The 23,193-nt window shown below is 43.8% G+C and overlaps 1 protein-coding gene across 1 annotated transcript in view; it reads right to left on the bottom strand.

The window, feature by feature from the left end:
- The window catches only part of LARS2 (leucyl-tRNA synthetase 2, mitochondrial), a 132,546-nt gene that overhangs the window by 37,254 nt on the left and 72,099 nt on the right, over positions 1 to 23,193 (bottom strand). Inside the window, 7 exon segments of the mRNA XM_064496639.1 lie at positions 413 to 477; positions 479 to 563; positions 3,317 to 3,403; positions 7,032 to 7,315; positions 10,164 to 10,279; positions 12,995 to 13,099; positions 22,046 to 22,205. Coding sequence (XP_064352709.1) covers positions 413 to 477; positions 479 to 563; positions 3,317 to 3,403; positions 7,032 to 7,315; positions 10,164 to 10,279; positions 12,995 to 13,099; positions 22,046 to 22,205 — 902 coding nt within the window.

Here is a 23,193-nt window from a genome sequence, read left to right on the forward strand (position 1 = left end):
TACCTTTATCAGAGTGACACACTGAGGGAGGATTCAGTCAAGCTTAGAAACAGAGCTTACACAGAGGGACCAGGTGACAAACATGACCTCACACAAGAAGCCATTAAAAGCCGTATGACATTATGAACTGCCCTTCTCTGCCTCACAGGTGAAAATCTCAATGACTTAACTCAGTTCAACAGTGCAGAGCTTAAGGGAAGATCCTACGTGAGCAAGCAAACACCACACGCTAGAACTGACTAAGCAACGTAAATGGACTGCAGTGGTTAAGGCTGACGACGACCTCTAAAGCATTCGTGAAAAATACAGTTCTTCCACGACATATATTTACCTTGCTTCAGAAGAGCTGATACTTGCTTTCAGTTGCTGTTCAAGGAACTGAATTCTATCGCAAAGCAGTAGGAACGCTCACCTGTGTTTAACCATTTTTTGATTGTGGCAAAAATGACTAAAGAATCTCGCATAGAACAAGTGCATTGACAGCGTGTTCTTTCCCTCCAATGTACAAATCCACAGGCATCCAGTAATCTGCCAGCGCTGTGCTGAAAGGGCTGGGAGGAAGAGAGACAGTCATTTTAAAAAACCCTGCTTTGCCACAATTGCATAAATTAGACAGACCAATTGTAATTTGCATATGCCCTGAAATAAATTATGTCGGAGAAAAACAGTGATTTTTCTCTTCAAAATATAATAAGAGAAAAAAGCTTACATAACAAAGGAGAAAAATGTCAGATCAGTGTTAATTTAAAAAATTTATAGAAACTGTTTCAGAAACTATTATTGACGTATTTTAACAAATGCGGTTTTCACAGATAGTGAGGACAAGAGGAAAACACACCAGTGAAAGAGGTATTTTTATACAATGTGCATTTGAATATCTCGACTTATTTTAATTTTTATTATCATAGACAACTGAGATTTTTGAGTTCTTACCAACAGAGGGCAATATGGCATTTACCATGGAGACTCACGCAGATGCTAAATGTTCATTTGAAAACAGAAATTCAACCATATTTTTAAAGTATTCTTAAAACGCAGATGGTTGGCAAGAGCATCTACATGCCTCCTGAGTGCAGTGAGCCCGACAACTCTTCTCTCATCTAATAGAGACTTTGTCTTCAGTAGAGGTCCTGAAAGAAAGACCTCCTCACTGGCAGCTTCATTCCCAGTCCTAATGGATGTTAGGGAGGAAAGAAATGCCACTCCCTGTATTTTCTGGCTTGGACGCTTAGACGTGTGTGTGTGTGTGTGTGTGTGTGTGTGTGTGTTGGGGGGCAGGGGGATTGTTGGGGGCTGGGTGGGGGGGGCAGGAGAGCAGCACTGGCTGGGAAGCAGACCTCTTCACTCAAGGTAGAGTCCTCACTTTACCTTGTGGTAAAGGTCTTCTGATGAAGGAAACCTTTGTCTTTGGAGGATCTGTACTCCACGATTTCACTTATTTGTGAATTCTCTTCCCCACACCTCAAGGCACTTTTTTCCCAGCATGGACCAGGCTGGCTCCAGCTCAGGCTGCAAGCAGAAGCCGGCGTTCAGCAGGTGGGCCTGGCCTACCATCCTGTGTTTGCATCTTAATGCAGCTTGGTTTTCTCTCCTCCGGTCACAATGTCAGAATTTTGGTAAAATTTTTTTAAAATGTTGTTTCTACGTGAAAAATGGTTCCCCCCAAGAAATCTAACTGCTCGTGCAGGTGACAGAAAAGTAAATGATGTCAAGGATGGTACTCGGCCCGAAAGCAAGTTTATTTCAATAAATTGAGGAGTGAGATGTTGAAAAGAGCTATAGCTTGGATCTACGACCTGCTCTGGAAACCACCTGGTGAGAACACAAGCCAGTGTGGAAACTAATGGCAGCATTTTATGATGTGACACATGGTACTCCCAAACTGGGGGCTGTGGACGTCTCCGGATGTATCCCTCACCAGTTAAGGGTCCCATCATTAAGTCAGTCTCCATCATCTACAAGAAAGTTTTCCCTTGAAGCATTCTGAGAGGTGGAGAGCCTCATTCCCCCTTGCGTTCTAAGCCAGCTCTTACTGAAAGGAAAGCACCAAAGGTCTAGAAGGAAGACCCCGAAGAGGGGCTCCTCTGTGGGTTAGCCGGGGCTGCCCGGTGGTTCCCAGCTGCCGCAGTCACCCTGTAGCCTTTCCATCACTGCTATTTACTCCAGATCTCACTCATTTCTGCATGGCCTGAGCTCAAATCACAGAATCACAGTACTGCAGGGTGGGCAGGAGCACCCGTCTCCCTGGAAATACATTATCTTACAACCAGTGAAGAAAATGGGGGTATTTTATACAGGGACCATGGGGTTTCAGAATAATTGTCCTCCCATGGATGAGAGCAGGCTGGCAAGGTCTTTGAAGCACAGTGTCTGTGGTTTTCCTGTGCTCCGCAACAGTTTTCTTTTGTTCTCATTTTCTGTCCTCACCTATCTACCTACCGCTGGCTCTCTTCCCCTGATTTATTTATTTCTGTTAAAGAAGCACATGCACAGAGCTGAAAAAAAATCACATAGTACTGAAGGTTTGTAATTTAAAACAGTGGTCTCCAGCCTCTCTCCTTAGCTAACCTCCCACCCTGCCTCCCGTCCCTTAGCCACCTTTAATTCTTTCAGGTGTTTTTTTCTGGCAATGATTAAAAACTATGTTTACCACTCTTTGTTCAATGATCAGTTTTGGAAATGATCCAGTGACTGTGTGTGCAAAGAAGTCATGCTTCTCAGCTCTCTCACATTCCCACCTCCTACCTTCCCCTGTAGAGTTACATCATTACTTTCAGTGAAGTAACATCACATCTTTACAATTGTATAAACGCGGTTCACCGCAGGACCAGTGAGGGTATTACAACAGCACCTCCTTCTTTTTCTGTACCTGGGATTTACTTGGCTGTGAAGAACCTAATTTAATAATCAAACACACTCCCTTTAAGAGGCCTTTTTCTACTGCTTCCAGATGTTCCATCTTTGGATCTCCTGGGCATTCATGCCAGCCCAAGCTCTCCTGAGGAGGGCAGACCTGAGCAGTTGCTTGCTCCCAACCTGGGAACTCTCTGATGGACCATCTTTGCTCAGGGCTTCCCATTGGTCTGTTTGAGACTTTCTCAAGCTGCACTATGGTTTGCGGCTCCTTCTACCCCAGCCTCCTGCCTTCCCCGACTCATTTCACAGGCTTCGGACCAGCATCACAGTCAAGGGCTCTCCTGCTCCCCCACAAATCTCTTGCCCATCTAATTACATCTTGGTGTTTGCTTCTTGGAAGACTAAGACCCAGACGGACACCCACCCACAAATTCAGCGGGGCTCCTTACCTCTGCGTGTCTGAGGGTCAGTATATCTGAAGTAGTACCAAGCAGAATCCACAAAGGTATCCATCGTGTCTGTCTCCCTCGTGGCTGCTCCCTTGCACCTGAGAAATAAATGAGTTCATCAATTGCTTTCTTTTTAAATATTAGTGCAGTTTTCTGCCAGCTTTTGAGAAAGCTCTGACAGTTAGCATGGAATTTAAAATGTCCTAAGAACAATGCCACATCATGAAAAGGCAATTCAGAGAATTGACTCTTTCTGTGCTGTATAGTACGTGATGTTTTAAAGAAATTTACAAAATAAAAAATTCAATCTTCTACCATTAAAAGCCATATTTTCCTTCTCTGAATTTAGCATGGTAGAAAAATCTAACAACCTAAAAGAACAAGACAGGAATCTTGTCTCTTTCGCACATTAATTTCTATTTTAGGCATGTCAAGACTGCCTTCAGCCAATGCCTACTTTATGATGCTTATGAGGCAAGTCAGTTTATGAAGAAATGTTGAAAATCAAATGTAGTGAGAAGCTGTGCTAAAAAATGAACTTGGCTTTTTCTCTATCTTTGCTCTAGGGTGAGGGGAGCAGAAATCCACTGGGGTGACCTTAGGAAGAACAATCCCCTTGGGGGCTCAAAGGCAGTGGTGTGCTGGACCTAGCTCATACTGGCTTGAGAATCAGCTGTTAGGATCTCTTCCCAGCTCTGGGACAAGTGACGTCAACTTGACAGTCTGAAATGAGCCCTTGGCAGAAGTACCTATGCCACAGAAATGGGACAACACTACAAATCAGAAGCCGCCCCATCCAGAGGGCTATGTAGTACACACCTACCAACACACTGCAGCCTAAAGGGAGGGTGAAGGGTGAAGAGTGAAGATAGCCCTATTGTTTAAGAAAGTGAATGAAGCGAGATGCTTGGTGTGTGAAGGGCTGCAAAGAAAAAGCAAGCCTCGTCCCAGGGATGCAGATGCCCTGGGGAGGACTGAGGTTCCACAAGGGCCCAACTGTGTAATTAATTTTGAAACATGTTATTAGGGTGATGACGGGCCTTTGGGACTGGAGCCAAAAGCCACAACTTCTGACGGGGGAGGAGATAGCTTAGTGGCAGAGCGCCTGTCTAGCATGCATGAGGTCCTGGGTTCAATCCCTAGTCCTCCACTAAAAAAATAAATAAACCTAATTACCTCCTGCCCCCAAACAACAAAAGCCACTTCTGGGAAGCCAAGAGAGGATACCCTTAGCCAAGGCTGGCCAAGGAAGGTGCTTGGCTTCCTTGAAGACCCTGCAAGGCATGGATCAGTAGAGGGGAAAGGGTGAGCCAGCTACTAACAGCTATTAGCAGGGGCCCTTTATGGCAGCGAGAAGCCACAGCAGGAGAACACAGCTCAGACTCTGGGATCTCCCTTTTGAAGAATGGAAACAGGACCAATCATCCCTCCAAATGCTGCCCTGTTGGCAGTGTAAGTCCTTGGAGGCTCTTGGAGGATATGAGGAAGGGGATGAGGAGCCCGAAGAGGAACTGATGTATCTTCTGCTAATTTAGCAGGCAAGGGCTTGAGTCTGTTTTTAATTAAATTTTTTTTTTTTAAAAAAGGCTGCTATAGATCTTGCATCTGTGAAGCAGTTCATACTGGTTTTCTCAATATTACTGGAGGAAACAGCCACTCCCCACCTCTTGCTTATTAAATGGAAGTGGTTGAGCAGAGGGCACCGGGGCCCAGTCATGACAAGGCTCTGGACTCCCTGGGGCCCCCTGCACTTAGAGGGCCTCCCACCGGGAACAGTGGTGGTTCCTGGGGTAGGAGCTTATCAGAAAGAGCCCCGAGGGAGTCCTAATCCTGTTTCCTACCACCCAGGGCTGCTCTAAGACGCTGATCTCAACAGTGCATCTTTAAATTACAGCCAGGTTTTTTTATTTGGAGAGCGATCAATCAAAACACATACTATATCGGGAAAGAATTAGAAGATAAATGTTACTTCTTCTCCCTCACCATTAGGGCACCTGTACAAATTAGGAAGAAGATGGAGGATTCAACTGATAAAAAGACTAACGTCTGGTTAAAAATCTCCATGCTGATTTTCTTTTCAATGGTCATGTTGGACTTGAAGACAACCAACATGTTTTACTGCTGACACTAAAAGCCGGACTATACAGAAGAGGCTACTTGGTAAGTGGGAGGGCAGAAGATAATGACGGTGACGTTATTAACATTGTTTGCTCCAACAGTAATAACATTAACACTGGGTGGCAGGCACTAAGCCAAATAAATGCTTCATAGCCATTATCTCATGTAACCCCCAGTAACCCTGGGGGCTATACTACGCATGTCCCCACCTTGCAGATGAGTAACTAGGGCCCAGAGAGGCTAAGGAATCCACCCAAGGTCTCAGCAGTCAAGGGTGAGGAGTCCACCTCTGTTGGACCACTGTGCTGTCCTGCTTGGCCACTAGGGGCTCAGTGGCTGTCAGCCCAGCTTGCTCATTAGAATCATCAGGGAGCGTCCCTCAACCAAGACCAAGGCCTGGGCTCTGCCCTCCAGGAATCTGCAGCCAAGGTGGGAAACCTTGTCCCCAACACCAAGGCCCTGAGCTGCTGCAACTGGCAGGCTGAAGGCTACAGACGTCCCCGGCAGGAAAGCCCTTTGTCACTGCTTATCAACAAAGAGGGTTCCCTTCTGCCTTAAAATGGCCCAGAGCTCCCTACGTTCCTGCCTATAACCCCCATCTCAAATCTCAAAGCCACCCGGGTGAGGACCCGGGAGGACTGCTGGAAGCCCCTGGCAGGATGGTCCTAACACTTCCAGTTAGAGTGTTTGCTGTGTGCCACTGTACAGGGTTATAGGCATTAATTCTCATCTTCTGAACAGCCCCTCAAGGGGGTTATTTTAGCCCCGATAAGGGAATCAAAGCTGAGAGAGGTTAAGTGACTTTCCCGAGACCACACAGCTTATGAAGAGGCAGGGCCAGGACTTGAAGCCATTATCATCTGACTCCCCAGCCTGAGCCGTGTACTGCACTATGTGGTTACCTAATTACCAACCTAGTAACTCAGCTCTGTACTGGCAGAGGACTAAATGATTTTAAAACCACCCCATCATGATCTATAAAGCAGAGAAAAACGGCTTTTCCTTAGAAGGAAGAGGGGAAATACTACAGCTTGGTATCTGTTATATATTTGTTTAATCAGCTGGTTCGGCATCATAAAAATCACATTTGTGACATGCCAGTGAATTGACAGAAAAACATAATCCCACTTCCAAAATGAGACGAAAAGAAATACGGTTTCATTATATTAAAGAATGAACCTCTTGTCATTGTGGTTACCACTCTGCTACTTGTGATAAAATCGCCACTGTTATCATAGTCACTATGTGAGAAAATGGTAAGGCATTTTCTCTCATCTCTGAGAAGTTCTTTGGAATATAAAATGGAGGAGTGGTCTTCTCCAAAGCTATGAGGAGAATGTGTAGCGTTTCCATCAGTTGGATCAGATGTTTCCGGGAAAGATGTGAATTGACAGGGCTGCTTCCACCAGCTCAGAGGAGAGGAGAGGGCACCGATCACAGGGGCTGGGCCCCAGATTCCAGCCCCTTCTCTTAAAGGTTGCCAGAGACCTATGGTAGTCTTTCCAGCCAGCTGGAAGTCCGGAAGGGGGGTTAGCACCAGGAGGGAGGAGGGAGTCTGACACCCTAGCAGGGTTCTGGGACCACAGACTGGGGCCCGTGGTTCCTTACCTAGGGCAGGAGCAGTTCACCCACTCGGAAGCCGTAGCCAGTGGGGAGCCTCCCTTGCCGGTGAAAGAGGCGATGCTGGGCAAAGTCACGGGCAAGTCCTCCAGAGGCACGGGCACGGGTCCGCAGGCCGGGCAGTGGACCATGGGGATGGGTGTGCCCCAGTACCGCTGCCTCGAGACCAGCCAGTCCTTCAGTTTATTACTTGTCACGTCTCCACCCACTCTCTTCCTCCGGGCTTTCTCAGTCAGGGCTAGAAATGCATCCTGCCGGCTCATACCTGTGAACTGAGAGGGGAAGGAGAGAGATTCCCGTTCCTCCCTTGATAAGAAAGAGCTGCCACCTCCATGCGGCCACCCTGGATTGCCACTTTCTGAGTGTCTGTGCAGGGCCACATCGTGATCTTCCCGAGCCCTGGGTACATTACCTTTGTGGTCCCTTCCTCCTTAAAATGGCATTGAAACTTTTATGGCTGTGTTGAATCAAGATAAATATAATTTTTGACCCTAAGGGTTCACTTTTTTCCCTGATTTTAAAAGACATTAACATTGTTGCAGAGCTCCAGACAGTACTGGGGGCCCCGACACTGTGTCCACTGGGTCAGTGGGCCTAGTGACCCTGGTTTGTTGCTGTCCTTATCACTGAGCCCTGCCGCACCTGAAGAGACAGGCGATTATCAGCATTTGGCTGCCAGTCAAGAATTGCGTGATATGTATTTTTAATGACTACTCCCTTGTGGGGGAGAAAGTATCCAGGAAAGAAAAATTCAATATTCTCCTAGAGCAGAAAGAATTCAGGCAAGCAGGGGAACAAATTGAGGCCTCAGCTTGAAGGAGAAGAACCACCCCCTTTGTATTTAAACACTCCTATGTTAGAGACAGCAGGGCAGAACACTACTAGTAGAAAAGAGAAATTCTCTGTTGACCTGATGCCTTTCAGAGAACTAAACTCATGCTAAGAGTAGGGCCTGCCTGCCTTGCCATCAAGGGGGAGGTGGTTACCCTGGAATTGGTTCACTGCAGATGTACTGCACACCTGCTACGGGCCAGGCTTGTGCTGGGCGTTGGGGGGACGAAGATAAATCTGATCTGCACCCCGCGCCCCCCTCCTCAAGGAGTTTACAGCCATGAGGTGTAAAGAATGAGAAAGTATGGCTCTGTGCATCAAAAGCAGCCCTTTTCATTAGGGGTCTGCGGTGCCTTCTGAAGTAGGATGCTCTTTACCAAGGAACCACTTACACCCCGGGAGGGTGCTTTCTTTGTCCCACGTTCCCACTGTCATATAATTATGGTGCAAATGATCACAAGCTCTCCTGAAAGCCTGTCTTCTCCATGCATCATTGTTTTTATGTTCCCGGAGCTCACTCATGGAGACATTCACCATTCCTTCTCCTTCCATCCATTAAAAGAATTCCTTTATCCTAGATGTTCAATCTGGGATCACCAGAGGATTCAACAGACCATCTGAAGCTATTGGAAAGCCAGAGTGCATAATTAATGCTCGGTCCTCTGCTAAGGAGGGGTCATTTTCCTGGATATTTTAGAAGCCTAAATTTTGGCCATGACTGTCCTCTTTCTTGTCCCACAGAGGGTTATCTGGGGCTCCTTTATGGGCACCTTGGCTTGGCTCTGCCACATCCAAGAAGCCTGCTCAAACAAGTCTTAGAAAAGGCTGAAGGTTCAGTATCTTAAAGCATGACTCATGTCTGGGGATACAATATTTGAAGTGAAGGCATAAACATAAGGTCAGAAAACAGTCACTCTTTACAGAGAACAAAACCTGGCCACTCCCTTATTCTTCATGTGACTGTCCTTATCACCTGAGCCCTGTTGCACCTACAAAGACAGGAGATTACCGGCTGCCAGTAAAGAATTGCATGATGTGTGTTTTTAGTGACTACTCCCCTGTGTGTCGGGGGGAAATATCCAAAACATCCTGCAGCTAGGTAGTCCCAAACCCAGAAAATCTAGATCTGCAAGTCTAATTACATCAGGATCACTCCGGGTGGGGCCAGAAAGCATCTCCCAAGTGTTTCTGAGACCTGGCCAGGTATGCAATCGCTGCTAAGCCAGGAGTTCCCAGACGTTACTGCACGTTAGAATCACCTGGGGAGCTGTGAACGCTCCTGATGTCTGATCCATATCCCACCCCTCCTCCCCCAACCATCAGATCAGAGTATCTGGGGTGGGACTCAAGCATCAGTATTTTTCAGAACTTTCCAGGTGTTTCCAAAGCAGAGTTTAAAAAAGAGTGCTCTAAACCAGAACTCTCACGCTGTAATGTGCGTACGAATCACAACGGAGTATTATTAGACCCAGGCAAGGTTTGTCTATACTCCTAATAAGTGATGCCAAAGCTGCTGGTCCAGAGACCAGACTCTGTGTAGTAAGGTTTTCAGCCAGTGATTCTCCAGATGTGGTTCCTGGATCAGCAGCTGTAGCAGCACCACCTGGAAGCCTGTCAGAAATGCAGATTCCTGGGTGCCCCCTGGGGCTCCGGCATCAGAATCTCTAGTGGGGGACTAGGCGATCTGTGTTTTAACAAGGCCACCAGGTGATACTGGTGTGTGCGCAAGTCTGAGACTCACCGTCTAAGCCATTTCCCACTTCCCTCTCCCACACCTCACCCTACCTCTTTCACCGCAATTTCTGACCTAGTTCAGTATCGAGGCTGAGCTCAAATCCTGTCAGACTTACTATCTAGCAAGAGATGAGCTTGACCAAATAAATAAACATGACTCAAAACTTCTCTGTTGATTTCTAAAAATGAATTAAACTTTAGGTGGAAATAAGTCAGTAATCTGGGGTGAACAGAGATCTCTAAAAGGAACAGCCAATTTCAGTCACCTGTCCTAAGGAATTGGTTTTCTGGGAAGAGGTCATTTTTCGCAAGCAGAAGATTCCCAAAAGAAAGTTTAGTTAGACTTCAATAACCATACTATCCTAGGATCTGGTTCAGCTTGGAGTTGGTAAGCTTTTAGATCTTGAAAAAGACTATTATTTTGTTTTCATAGATTAAGAAATGGGGCTGCAAGACTTGGGTGTGGGGATGAGTGAAATGGTAGGTTGTAACTTGCAACCAAAGGAAAACAGTTCATCAAACTTATGTCAAGGTCACGATTTCACAGGCACCAACCTCAGCAGAGCCGCTCAGTCTCTCTGTGCCATCTGGCAGTGTTTCAATGACTTCAGAGTAGGGGAGGCCCAGGGTTTGGGCTAAGATGGTGTCCTCTGAGCTGGTGCTGGGAATTCCTGTTCGAAGGGGAAGAAACACAGAATGACTCCTTTGCAAATGCCCATATCACAAAATAATTCATAGCACTGACACTCAGCTTTAGCTTCTGAAAGGAGACTCTATCTTTCTTAGTTACAGAAATTATATAACCACATCACATTCATTGGGGAAATGGAGAACAGTCTTGGAGAGACTCACCACCCTAACACAATAGCTTATCATATTGGAATTACTTCCTGTAAGTTCTCTTCCTTTGCTTAGCTTCTTTAAAAAAAAATCTGTAATTTAAAAATACACAATGTTGGGTGCTTTTTGCCACATCCATAGTAAAATCACAAGCATCTAGGGAAGGCTCTTCTTTGAATTCCCTCAGTGACAGAGGACAATGGCGTTCTCTTGAGAAGCAGGGCTGGCTCCTCCGGCATTTCCCAGCACCCTAGATAAATCCACTCAGTCAGGAAGTGGAAAGCTGGAAACCGTGTTTCTTCATGCTGTGCTTTGTTCCCAGAGGCAACAGTACATTCTGAATAGACATTTATTCTTCAACCCACATACACCCTTGAGGCCATGGAGTTGAGCGTAAGTAAATCACTCATCCAGAGGCCAAGGCCCGCTGTTTCAGCTTCAGCTATTCATAAAAACAGGGTTTTTCATTGCTACTTCTCAACCTGGGCCCTACTGATATCCTGAACCTTGTGTGGGGGCTGTTCTGTGCCTTGTAGGAGGTCAAACAGCATCCCTGGTCTCTGCCAGTACTGCTCCCCCTGTTGTGACAAATAAAAATGTTTCTAAAATTGCCAAATGTGGCCTGGTGGCCAAATCACCCCTGGTTGACAACCCCTGTGGTAGGGCCAACTGTCAAGACCGCTGACATCCTTGTGGACACAACGCACCATGTGGCACTGAGAGAGAAAACTAAGGGTATATGCAAATGCTTACGTCGGACTTCCATAAACAACCTCTCTGGAACACTGCCCTAAAGGGGTGGTTTAATGTTTGGCAGACATGTTCTAAAGCTCCTTGGTAAGATGGAAAGCTCCGTGGTGTGATGGAAAGTTCTCTGGTGTTCCAGCTGAGATTATTGACAAGAAGCATCTAATGAGGCAAATTAACATTCAGAGTGGACTTGAAGGATACTGATGGGTGAGGACAAACAGCAAGCAATAAAGATTACTGAAAAGTGTTCATGGTCAAGAAGGGAAAAGGTCACTTCCTCCATTCCAAAAGTGTGTCTCCCAGAGTAACAAGGAGCAATGTTCGAATGGACATCGTTGTGACCACAGAATTTATTTGACCACATAAAGAATGCTCTGGGCCATGGTGTTGGTCACGTGGGGCTCAGTAGAATGTGAACTGCTTGTAACTTGCAAGTGAGATGCTGGTGAAAACACTACTTTATCTCTTGTCTACTTCTGTTTCTGTTCTTCCTGGAGGGCAAGAGCCAATAACTAGAAACTGTTCGTTATGGAACTATGGGGAAAATCAAGACAACAGGAAAAATGATTTCCCACGCATGCCCAAGAAAATCAGATTTTCCTTTTTCTTTTTTCCTTCAGAACTCTCAATATTGTTTCAGTACTTTGACTAAAAATACCAAAATGAAAAAAAAAAAAAAGCCACATCAACAAGAGCTCCCTTTATTGTTTACCTTGGCTGGTCGTACTAATGAATTTTGCTAATTATAAAATGCACTAAAGGAACAGAAGATACTATTTCCTTTAAGCAACATACTTTCTAGGTTTGAATTACCAGAAGGGAATAACGTGAATGGCTTAATAGCTATTTCCTCTGTTGATATTTCTTCAAATCACTTCGTACAAAATGGATCTGAGAATTGTGAGAAGGAATATGATTTGATAAGAAATGTTATTTCTTCTGTGTGCCAAGAGAGAGACGGGACAGAAATAACTGTCCCTGCAGGTTCTGGTACTTTGGCGACGGGCTGCATCTACAGTAGGAAAGTTGTAAGAGAGACACTCGGGTCTGCCCAAGGGCAGGTCTCAGACGGGGCCGTGGTTGGTTCAATCCCAGAATTCCCAGACTTCCCAGACTTCCTGTTAGGTGACGATCGTTTAGAACTCTCAGGAATGAGTAAGGTTGCCAAGGATATTCAATTTACAGCTCTAAAGACATCTTTGATTTGACAGCTGTTTCACCATCCTCCTCCACAAAGCCTTCACCACAAACCTAGCCCACATCAATCATGCGTGTCTTTTCTTAACAAAAATTTTTAAGCTTTTTTGGGGGGGAGGGAGGAGGTAATTACGTTCATTTACTTTTTTATTTTAATGAGGACCTGGTGCATGCTGGGCATGCGCTCTACTGCTAGAGCTATGCCCCCCTCCACCTTCCTCCATCATGTGTGCTTTGAACCCATCTCAGCATTTGCTGTTGGTTCTGTGAGTCCTGGAAGTGGATTTTCACCTGAGTTGTACTGTTCCCCACATCATATGTGCAAGTCTCACCAACCAGCTCTACTGGCAAAATCCATGGGCCAGACACTTTTTATTATTCTCAGAAGCAACTAGCAAGGGGTGATAGACTCGGTATGTTTCCAAAATGTGGTTCTTAAACAAGAGATGATGAAATGAAGGGGCGTTGGTTTTTATAAAGAGGCAAAACAGATCATGAAATCTACACAGATCATGGTATCAACTAGTTCTTACAGGCTAGTATTTTGATCTTAAACCTGCTCAGCACATTATCCTGATTACATTTTAATAGCTACTTACCTATTTTTGCATCCAGAGAGCCCTCAAAGCCAGCATTGGCCAAGATGATGATTGGGACCTCCCGCTGGGTGAGCATGTTTGCAGCCGTCACCGGCGCGAGGCAATCTGAAAACGAGAGCAAACAACTGTGGATGCCAGTCAGCTGGGACTCTTAACACCACCTGAATCTCAGAGGAGACAAGTGAGAAAAATAAGCTTTAGAACGTCTGTGTTTTGTGCTAATTATTAAATAATTGGTCCTTTGAAGGTATTAACAGATAATTCACACTAGCGGAGAATCAAAAGATTAAACAGATACATGAAAATATTCATTCATGCTCCTAACCGAAGAAGTGAAAATGGCATTTTTACTTTCAGGTGGTGGAGTAAAGACATTCTGACCACTCCCTTTTCCTTTTGAAAAGTACCTCAAAAATGAAAGACAGAGAAACACAACAATCCATCTATGGTGAAACTAGGAGGTAACTGAAATTCTAAACCATACCACTTGAAAATGGAAATGGATAGGAGAGTAGAAAATGACTGAGCAGGGAGATTTCCAGACATACAGGGACAAAACAGTTCCTTCCCATGTGCCATTTCTAAGGAGACATGGGAGGCTGTGGTCCAGCAAAATGAAGGGGTAAATCAAGGAAGAGACAGACATGGGATCCAGGAAACGGAGGATCCAACAAAGAAAAGAGGGTAAGGACATTGGTAGGACAGAGACAGAGGGAAGTCCTAGCATGACAGATGTACAGCAGAGCCCTGGACAATGAACAAGTCAGATCTGAGCAAGACAGAGGGCCCCAGGGAACGTCTTTCAGGAACAAAAATGGAACTGATAGATTATCTGACAGGTTGGAATATGTCGAAAATTTAAGAGGAGTTTTAAAGAGCTTCTGGGAGGGCGTGGGAAGACTTAGTCAGAAATTCAAAGAACACAAAGCAAATGAAAAAAATGAGGACATCATGAACCTCGGGAAAAACAGAAAGTTATATAAAAAGGAGAGTGTAATTACCATATACTTGGCTCAGTTATGAACAATATTTATGTGATCATAATAAAACACTTAATTTGGAATTATCCAAACAATGTGTCATCTAAATGAAGCTTGTTACAACTACTGCAGCAGTGAGACAAGCCATGTCATACCTACATGAATCTTCACTGAATATATGTAGGATTGGAGCATAAAGACCCCAATAAAGTCCAAAAGGAATTAGGGATGAGAAGTGGAAAACAATTAGTGAGTTCCTTTGAGCTTACTGCAACATAAGTAATTAACAACAGCTATAATTTATGAATTATTACTATGTATACTTGCTATGTTTTAAGACTTTTTCTAATTATCTAAAATATGTTCTACAAACCCCAAAGTTAAAATAAGCCTAGGAATTGGGGTTTATTTTTCAAAGAAGTAAAGACAGGCTCTGAAGGCATCCAGGCCAGCTCTGATCTTTCACGTCAGGTGTCAGGAAGCATAGGACAGGGTATGGTGGGGACAGAGTGAAACCCTGTAGACCAAATGCGTTTACAGGGATGAGGTTTGGCCAGGACCCTGGTACCATGGCTGGGAGGGACCGATGGTTCTCAAAGTGGAGACCCATAGTTTTGATTCCATACAGGCCTGTCTCAAAGAAAAGGTGTACATCTGCCAATTCCGCAATTCTGCCATGTTATTAGGAAGATGGAAGGTGAGGTGTGGTGGAGTAAGAATAAGTCACTAGGTAACGTGCAGAAGTGGTGAAACAAGAGACAGCAGCGTAGGTACATTCCACAGATGCGTGGAGGTCTGTCCCGGAGAAACAGCCGTGGCACAGACTGCCAGGTGACCCCACATGTGTCTCTCCTTCTGACTCAGCAGTAGAACGTTTAGTTGGACACAGGACAGAGCAATGGCAGCACTGGTCAGCCTCCCATGCAGTGGGCATGGCCATGGGGTAAGTGCAGAAGCCACTTTTAGGTCATGCTCTCAAAGGGAAGGAGCTGCCCTCTTTCCCCCCGTCTTCCTGCAATGCGATGAACGCTAGAATGTCTTAGAACATACAGATAAGGGCAACGCAGAAAGAGCCTTGGCCCTGGCCACGTCACAGAGCAGACGTGACATACCCACTCTGTCTTTCATGTGGGTAAGAAATAAATTTCCATCCTTCTAGTCACTGTTTTTCCAGGACTCTGTCACAGCCACCAAACTTATATCCTAAGTATCACATTCCCAAAGTTACTAAAAGCGATTGGGTAAGGAGGCTGCTGCTACTGTTGTGCTTAGTACTCTCTGAAATTTCACATAATACACAAATATCACCTAGATTTTCAAAAACACAAAAGAATTTTTAAAAAGAGATATGGAAATTAAAATAATCTTGAAGTATTACCATTTTACACCAAAGTTAGCAAATACTTTTGGAAGGGCAGCAATGACGTTTGTGATGCTGCACTGAAATTCCAATGTCATGGGTATGGTACTCGAAAGTGACGGAGCCCTTTCAGAAACCAATAAAAGCGACACGTAAAAAGAGCTAGAAAAGGGTTCATACTCTCTGACCAGTAAAATCTCACTATTTGGAATGTCTCCTAAGGAAGTAATTCTATAGAGGCATAGAGGTATGTGGACATAATTTTTTTTAATTTAAGTTATATATTGGGGGGAGGGTATTAGGTTTACTTATTTGTTTATTTTTTCAGAGGAGGTACTGGGGATTGAACCCAGGATAGTGTTTATGCTAAGCATGTGCTCTACCACTTGAGCTATATACCCTCTCTCTGAACATAAATGTTTATAGTAGCTATCTCTGTAACAGCCTAAACATGAAAAAGGCCAAACGTTCAAAATGGTAGGTAAGATTTAGGATATTCTATCAAAGGTTGATAGATCATTCTGCGTAGATGAAGAAACAATTGGGAAGCCTGCATAAAAACAAAGAAATATTTTCTGATATCATAGTAAGTGAAATCTAAAAAAAAAAACAACAAAAAACAGAAGTAGTCTGATTTTTAAGATACATGTGTGCAGGAACATGAATATAAAAGCTATATGACCACATGCAAAAGAATGAAGTCGGACCCTTCCCTTTGCCATATATAAAAATTGTATTTAATTTAAAAATGGATTAAAGACCTAAATGTAAGATCTGAAACTATAAAACTTGTAGAAGGAAACAGAGGTGTAAATCTTCATGATCTTTGATTAGACAATGGTTTCTTAGATGTGAGACCAAAACCAAAAGCAACAAATCAAAGAATAGATAAACTGGACTTCATCAAAATTAAGAATTTCATGCTTTAAAGGACATCATCACAAAAATGAAAAGACAGCCCACAGAATTAGAGAACATTTTTCTAAATTATATATTTGATAAGAAACTTGTATCTAGTATAAGCAACTATTAAAATTCAATAATAAAAAGGCAACTCAATTAAAAAATGGGGAGATGATCTGAATAGGTATTTCTCTACAGAAGATATACAAATAGCCAATAAGCACATGAAAACATGCTCAACACCATTAGCCATCAGGTAAATGCAAATCAAAACCACAGTGAGGTAATGTCTCACATCCACTAGCATGACCATAATAAAAAAAACCCAGACAATAACAGGGAGGAGGGATATATATATACAGTGGTAGAGTGCATGCTTAGCATGCACAAGGTCCTGGGTTCAATCCCCAGTATCTCCATTAAAACAAAAAAGAAAGAAAAAAATCTGAGAGAAGTTTTCAGCTTTGATTTTAAAAAAAAATAGATGGACAATAACAAGTGTTGGTGAAGATGTGGAGAAACTGGAACCCTCATACACTGCTTCTGGGAATGTAAAATAGAGCAGGTTGCTTTGAAAAACAGTCTGATAGTTCCTCAACCAGTTAAAAATAGAGTTACCATATAACCCAACAATTACATTCTTAGACAAGAAAATAAAAACATATGTCCACATGAAAATCTGTACAAATGTTTGTAGCAGCTAGCTAGAAAGTGGAAACAACCAAAATGTCCATCAATTGACAGGTGTGTAAAAAAAAAGGCCATATATACAATGGACTATTATTCTGAAATAAAAAAGAATGGAGTATTGACACAGGCTACAACATGAACAAACCTTGAAAACATTATGCTAAGTGAGCCAAGCCAGCCATAAAAGGACAAATTATCGAATGAGCCAATTTATACGAAATGTCTAGAATAGGCAAATCTATGGAGAAAGAAAGTAGATTAGTGTTGCCTGGGCCTGGGGGAAATGGGAAGAATGGAGGTGACCACTAGAGGGTATGGGATTTCTTTGGGGGAGGGTGAAAATGCCCTAAAATTGACAGTGGTGATGCTGGTACAACTCTGTGGATATACTAAAAACCATTGAATTGTACACTTTAAATGGGTGAATTTAATGGTATGTGAATTATATCTCAAGAAAGTCATTACAAGAAAAATATGGGGAAAAACATAGAGTATTGCATTAAAAGGCTGGATTTGTTTCTATTTTCCCACAGAAAAGGTCTATTATGACAGTTTTTCCATTAGAAAAAAATTAATCTTTGAACTTAAATATGAGCAGATTTGTAATGAATGCAACTTGCATGCTGTACCTGGTCAAAATCTATTTCTTAGAAAGAACAAAAAGTAAGATCTGAAGTTGCTGATCAGGCCTAGTGTTCTCCACATTCTCGGCAGTCCTGTGCCCGGCAATGGGAAGCAAGAAGTTGTGGAGAAATCTCATGTAATCTAAGCAGTCACACAGGGGTTAGATCACAGCTAAATGCTTTAGAAAATACAGAGGATTACTCATTTAATAATTAGTCATTACAAAGGAGACATTCCAGGCCAGAAGCTAGCTGTCCTCTGCTCTCAGGCCCCCACTGCAAAGAAGGCAGGTCTTTCACATCCTCTAGGAAAACAGACTCAAAGCTTTGGCTTAGTGTCCAGCAAAGCAGCGCTCCTCACAGCTAGGTCCCAGGGATGCTCTGTGTAAACAGGGTCCAGTGGTCAGTAAGTGTGGAGCATGATGCACAGCTTCCCTTCGTAGACAGCTGCAGCACACGTCAGCACAGCGAAGGCACTAAGTCCAGAAGCAACGAAACCTGCTTATTTTTGCTTTATTCCATGTTATCTGAGCACAGAAGCCTTCCTCCACATAGCACCCATTAACACGTGCTGAAAGGATGCCAGTAGCAACAGTTTGGTTCAAGAACAAACTTATCCACAGGATCCCGTCCTTCACCCTTGTCCCACCCCGTGCTGATTCTGTGGAGACAGGGGCAAGGCAATAGGGAGCAATGAATTATTTAATGTTCTGGGGCTTTCAGGGAGATGAGGCTCTTCTTGCTAATGTGTCAATAACAACAGGGTTCCTAAGTCACCCATCAGGGAGACCTCATTTACCTGTTTGGCAAAAAAATGCATTGTGTGGACCACTGGTGACTCACAGCTGAAATGAGTGGTTCCAAAGCTCCAGGATTTGAATATTTTAATATGAAGGATGTAAGAAAAGACTCCAGGAAGACAGACAGCTTCTAGAAAGAACTCTGATGGTATTTCTCTATTGATGCTTTTTATGGGTTCTAGTCAGAGCTTACATAACATGACTTACGTCAGAGGCGGTCAGCTGAGCAACGTCAATGATTATGGAAATACACTCAATTTCAAGAACTCCATAGGGAAGGACCTTACTTTTTGCTCTCTTAAAGGAAACTACCAATTATGGGACACCAAGCCAAAAACAGTACATTAGTCAATAACATCAACAACCCAGTCGGCCAACCCAGAAATCAGGGAGTTGTCCCAAGAGCCTTCCAAACACCTCTCAGAGCCGTTCCCGCCCCTCCATTCTGACAGCCACTCTTCTACAGTCCTCACCATCTCTTACCCTATCTAATGGGGCAAGCCAGTTCTCCCGCCTCCACTCTGCTACTCAAGCATTGCCCTGTCCACTCGCGTCACCCTCCTCCTCGGAGCCCCTAAGGGCTCCTCCTGCATCCACACCACCTGGTCCGAAAGCCCCATCACCTGCACTGCTGAGAAAATGAAACTTACAAAGGCTAAATGACCTTCCTTAAGTCATAGGGTAGATCTGGGATCAGAACCTTGGTCATCTTGTGCCAACTCGGAAGCCAACACGCAGAAATCAACTTAGCAACTCCAGAACTCATGTTTGAGAATTTAAACTCCTGCCAAGTGATAAATTCAGCCACAACTGTGTGCTGCCATGACTTTCAGTAGTCACTGCTTTAATACGAGTTACCCTCAAAACCGGACATTTGAGGGAAAACCAACAGGCTTGCCTGATTTGAGCCAGTTGGCAAGGGTAAATGACAGCAGTGATATATCAGCCAGGTTTAAAATGTGACCTCAAGGCCAAAGGAGGCATACGTTCATATTCATATGTTAATTTTAATTCACCTTTTGGGAAAACTGCATTGCACTCAAAGAACTGTCCTGGCCTTATGTGACTCATGCCACGTGTCAAAATCTAGAGACTTGACCTGCAAATTAATCTAGAGACTTCAAATAAATTGCATCTGCAGAAAGAGTATTTCCACTCTGAAAATTAGAATTGGAAAACTTGGAGCCAAGAGTAACATTTCATTTGGAATTATTTCAGAGATTATTAGAAAGAGGGGAGAACAAAGTGAATGAGCCATTCAGTGCCAAAATGAAGTGACCAGGCCAAGTTGGATGTGCTGATACCAAACTGATCATGAGAACGGTGCTCTCTGCAGATGTTAAAATTATTTTTTAATTTCTTGCATATGAACATGTTTTGGATTAAATAATGGCTTTCATGTCAGAAACTCCATCTTTTATAACTTATTAGCTCATTAATCCCCTATTGATATTATCTCATTTTAATTTGTGTCCCCAAATTAACCATAAGGAAAAAAAAAATCTAAGGGCTAGATGTCTACATTCTTCAGTTTTTCAATTTTAGATATTCCTCAACCATCACAGCCCTCAAGGAATCTCAAAAAGCTCATGAGAGTAAAAATGATGAGTTTTCCCTTTAAACAGTTGCAAAGAATCCAATTTTTCTTTTTGAATAAATGGAAGATAAAACTGAGAGAGATAGCTACACTGGGCTTTATAAGCACACACTGAAATTTTAACTCAGAAGAGTCTTCCTCTATTTCAATACATAACCACCGAAAGAGATGAAGCCGAGTGTTATCTGTCTTGTGCCAGTGAATTACATATGCATCTGGCTCCTCCTCTACGACCTCCAGGAAGGCAGGACTGCGAATGGCCACTGACACACAGTGCTCAGCATGCAGCAGGCTCTCAGTATGAACTGATCTGGACATTAATGTTGGAAGTAAACAACCAGAAGCCTTGAGCAGAGATAAGTTGAGATGATACTGTTTATCTTTCCAACTTGATTAGGAAATCTTTCATTCTGGCTATTTTTAGAATAGCACTTAAAAAATTTTTATACCACCATTCAAAAATTTTTATTTTGTTAATTAAAAAATTATTTTATTTATTTAATTTTTTTTAAATGGAGGTACTGGGGATTGAATACAGGACCCTCTACCATTGAGCTATACTCACCCTGCTTCGAAAATTTTTATTAATCTAATCATTTAAATAGACCTCCAGTAATTCAGACTCTGTGCTTTGGGTTGAAGTTTATAGTCTATGAAAAGAGAAGTGGGCTGAGATTTTTATAGAAATATTTACATTTCTCCAGGGACCTACTTCTAATTGATGGGGGAGTTCCTTTCACTCGACCAGGATCCATAGCCCCTTCATCTGGTTAGAGAGTCTCTGAGTTACCTCTTCCTCACTTGTTATAATCTTGGTGGTCTACCAAGGAACGTGCCCAGCCTTCCTTTGGCTAAAAAAAAGGCCAGGGGCCCCAGTTATGCCAATCAGACACCTTTCCCTGCAAGAGGATTCTCAAACCAAGTGCCCCAAGCACAGAGGGCAAGGTGAGAGTAGATTCACTCAGTCAAGAGACTGTCTATTGTACTTGCTGCCAAAACCCTCATGGCTAAGTGGTTCAAGTCCTCTTCCAGACTAGTTTTCCCCCAGCTGGGACCTGGGACCCTTTGCTGGAGTGCTTGTACCTGGACAAATGGCTCCTAAAGCAACAGAATATAAAGAAACTATAAGGAACTAAAAGTAACTGCATACATGCACAGTTGGGGCAAATCATGAACAATAAAATACAAAAAGGCCAAAACCCAACTCCACTTTTGAGTTGCCAGGAGCAAAAGCAGAGTACTAGCTTAGGCACGATCCCTGCACACTGCACCATCAAGGCCCCTCTGGCCCGACCCACCCATCTCCCAACCCTCACTCCATTTAAGGGACCAGCTCGCCTCCCTCTGGGAGTAGCAAGGGAACCTGTTACTTATTTTCACACCATTGTGCTGCAGCACAAATCCCAATAAAGCCTTGCCTGAATTTCTTGTCTGGCCTCTTATTAATTTCTATTGATTAAAGAGTCCAAGAATCCTTGTCAGTAACAGATCTTCCCCACAGCTTTCCAATATGTTCCCCTTTTCCTCTGATATAGCCAGAGATGGAGTCTGTTGCCTGCAACCCCAGAATCCTGACTAATGCACAGGCACCTCCCAATCCTCACTGACCAGCAACACTTGCTATGGCAATTCCAGGTCAACTCAATATAGCTCTTCAATGAGCAGGACTCTGCTTGACTGCACAGATCACTGTGTGAATTCTCAAAGACACTAAAATTCAGTTACTGAAAACATTTCCTCTGATTCTCACCAGTTTCCATCCTGTCCCTATCAGTGTAGTTTTATTTGATGATGAAATTACAAATTAAGCAGATGATTCTATTCCTATTAGAAGAGAGCTTTAATCTAGATTATATTTAAAGGGAAAGTTGAGCTTTCATTCAGAAACTCAAGAAGCAGATAAACTAGTACTCAAAGTGAAATCACAGGGTCGCTTAACATTTTCAAAGCTCTTTTCGATCCTCACATTTTAAAATCAAAACATAAAAAGTCAGGCCAAGGAGAAGAACACAAGATGACATGTGTGAAAGAACCATGAACTCTGTGAAATGTAAGGCATAAACGCCCCCCTCGTCTTAACCTTAACTTGCCGACTCACCTTTGCCAGGAATGAGAGCCTTCCGAAAGACTTCCTTCAAGGAGCCATGCCCGTGTAAGAGTCTGTGGCTGGGAGAGATGGCCACGTGGGAGGTGCCATAAACGGCCTCAGGCGTGGCCGTGTAGGCACTCAGCTTTTCTCCTGTGACTTGCCCATCAACCTGGCAGTGGGGAAGCAGAGACATTTCATTTCTCAGTCCTCCCTCTGGGCTGCTGTGCTCCCCAGCCACCTCCCCTCCTCCCACCCTCCTCAATCCCAAACAGTGGGGATAGCTTCTGACTGCAGCCCCAGGGCTCTGGGGGCCCAAGATGGTCCCTTCAGGCAGGAGAGAAGAGGGCCCTCTTTCAGGAGGCCTCCCCCGTGCCCGTTGCCAGGCATATTTGGGGGCCCCAAATGGAAGGTGGTCAAAGCATGCTAAGAAAGATGTCCTCCCCAGTTCCTTGCTCCTTTGTTCACAAATTAATAATAACTGTCAATATTATTTGTCCTGAAAAAGGAGCTACATTTTCCTCCAGGATTTAAGCTACAGTTACCAATAAAGGCATCTACTTCTCTAACCACAAAAATTGTCATTGAGTCTAATTCCGTTTTGAAGAGAGAAGAAAGGACAGTCTGAGCTGAGCTCAGGACTGAGTGCTCCTAGGGCTGGTTAAGTGCTTTTCAAGGAAGAGTCATATATTAGGCACCAGCTGAATGCTAATAATGTGACAGACATGGAGGACACAGAGAGGCCGATGTTCCTTCCTTCACACATTCAAACATGTTCACAGAGTGCCAGTGATGTATGGAGCACCTGGGGCCCAGGACTAAAAGTCCACACTATGGTCTGAGTTGCCAATTAGGTGTCACCTATGGAGCCAGGCATGGGGCCACAGAGGCACAGCTACACAGCCCTGCACCTGCAGGACTGAGAGTGTTTCCCCCTGAGATGTCTCATTTTCAGGTGGGTCCAGGAATGGAGATAGAAACATTTTCATAATATAATGAGCAAGGGAGAGAATTTAGAAGACATTCCACGTATACAGCTCAGTGGCTCAGAGCCCCACCTCCCTCACCCTGATGGAGAGGCAAAGGACTTTAATGTGATCACATCTTGAAATGATCATTTTTTGGATATAATGGGTTAAATAAAATATGCCATTAAAATG

This window comes from Camelus dromedarius, chromosome 17 (assembly GCF_036321535.1).
Source record: "Camelus dromedarius isolate mCamDro1 chromosome 17, mCamDro1.pat, whole genome shotgun sequence".
NCBI classification, from domain to species: domain Eukaryota; kingdom Metazoa; phylum Chordata; class Mammalia; order Artiodactyla; family Camelidae; genus Camelus; species Camelus dromedarius.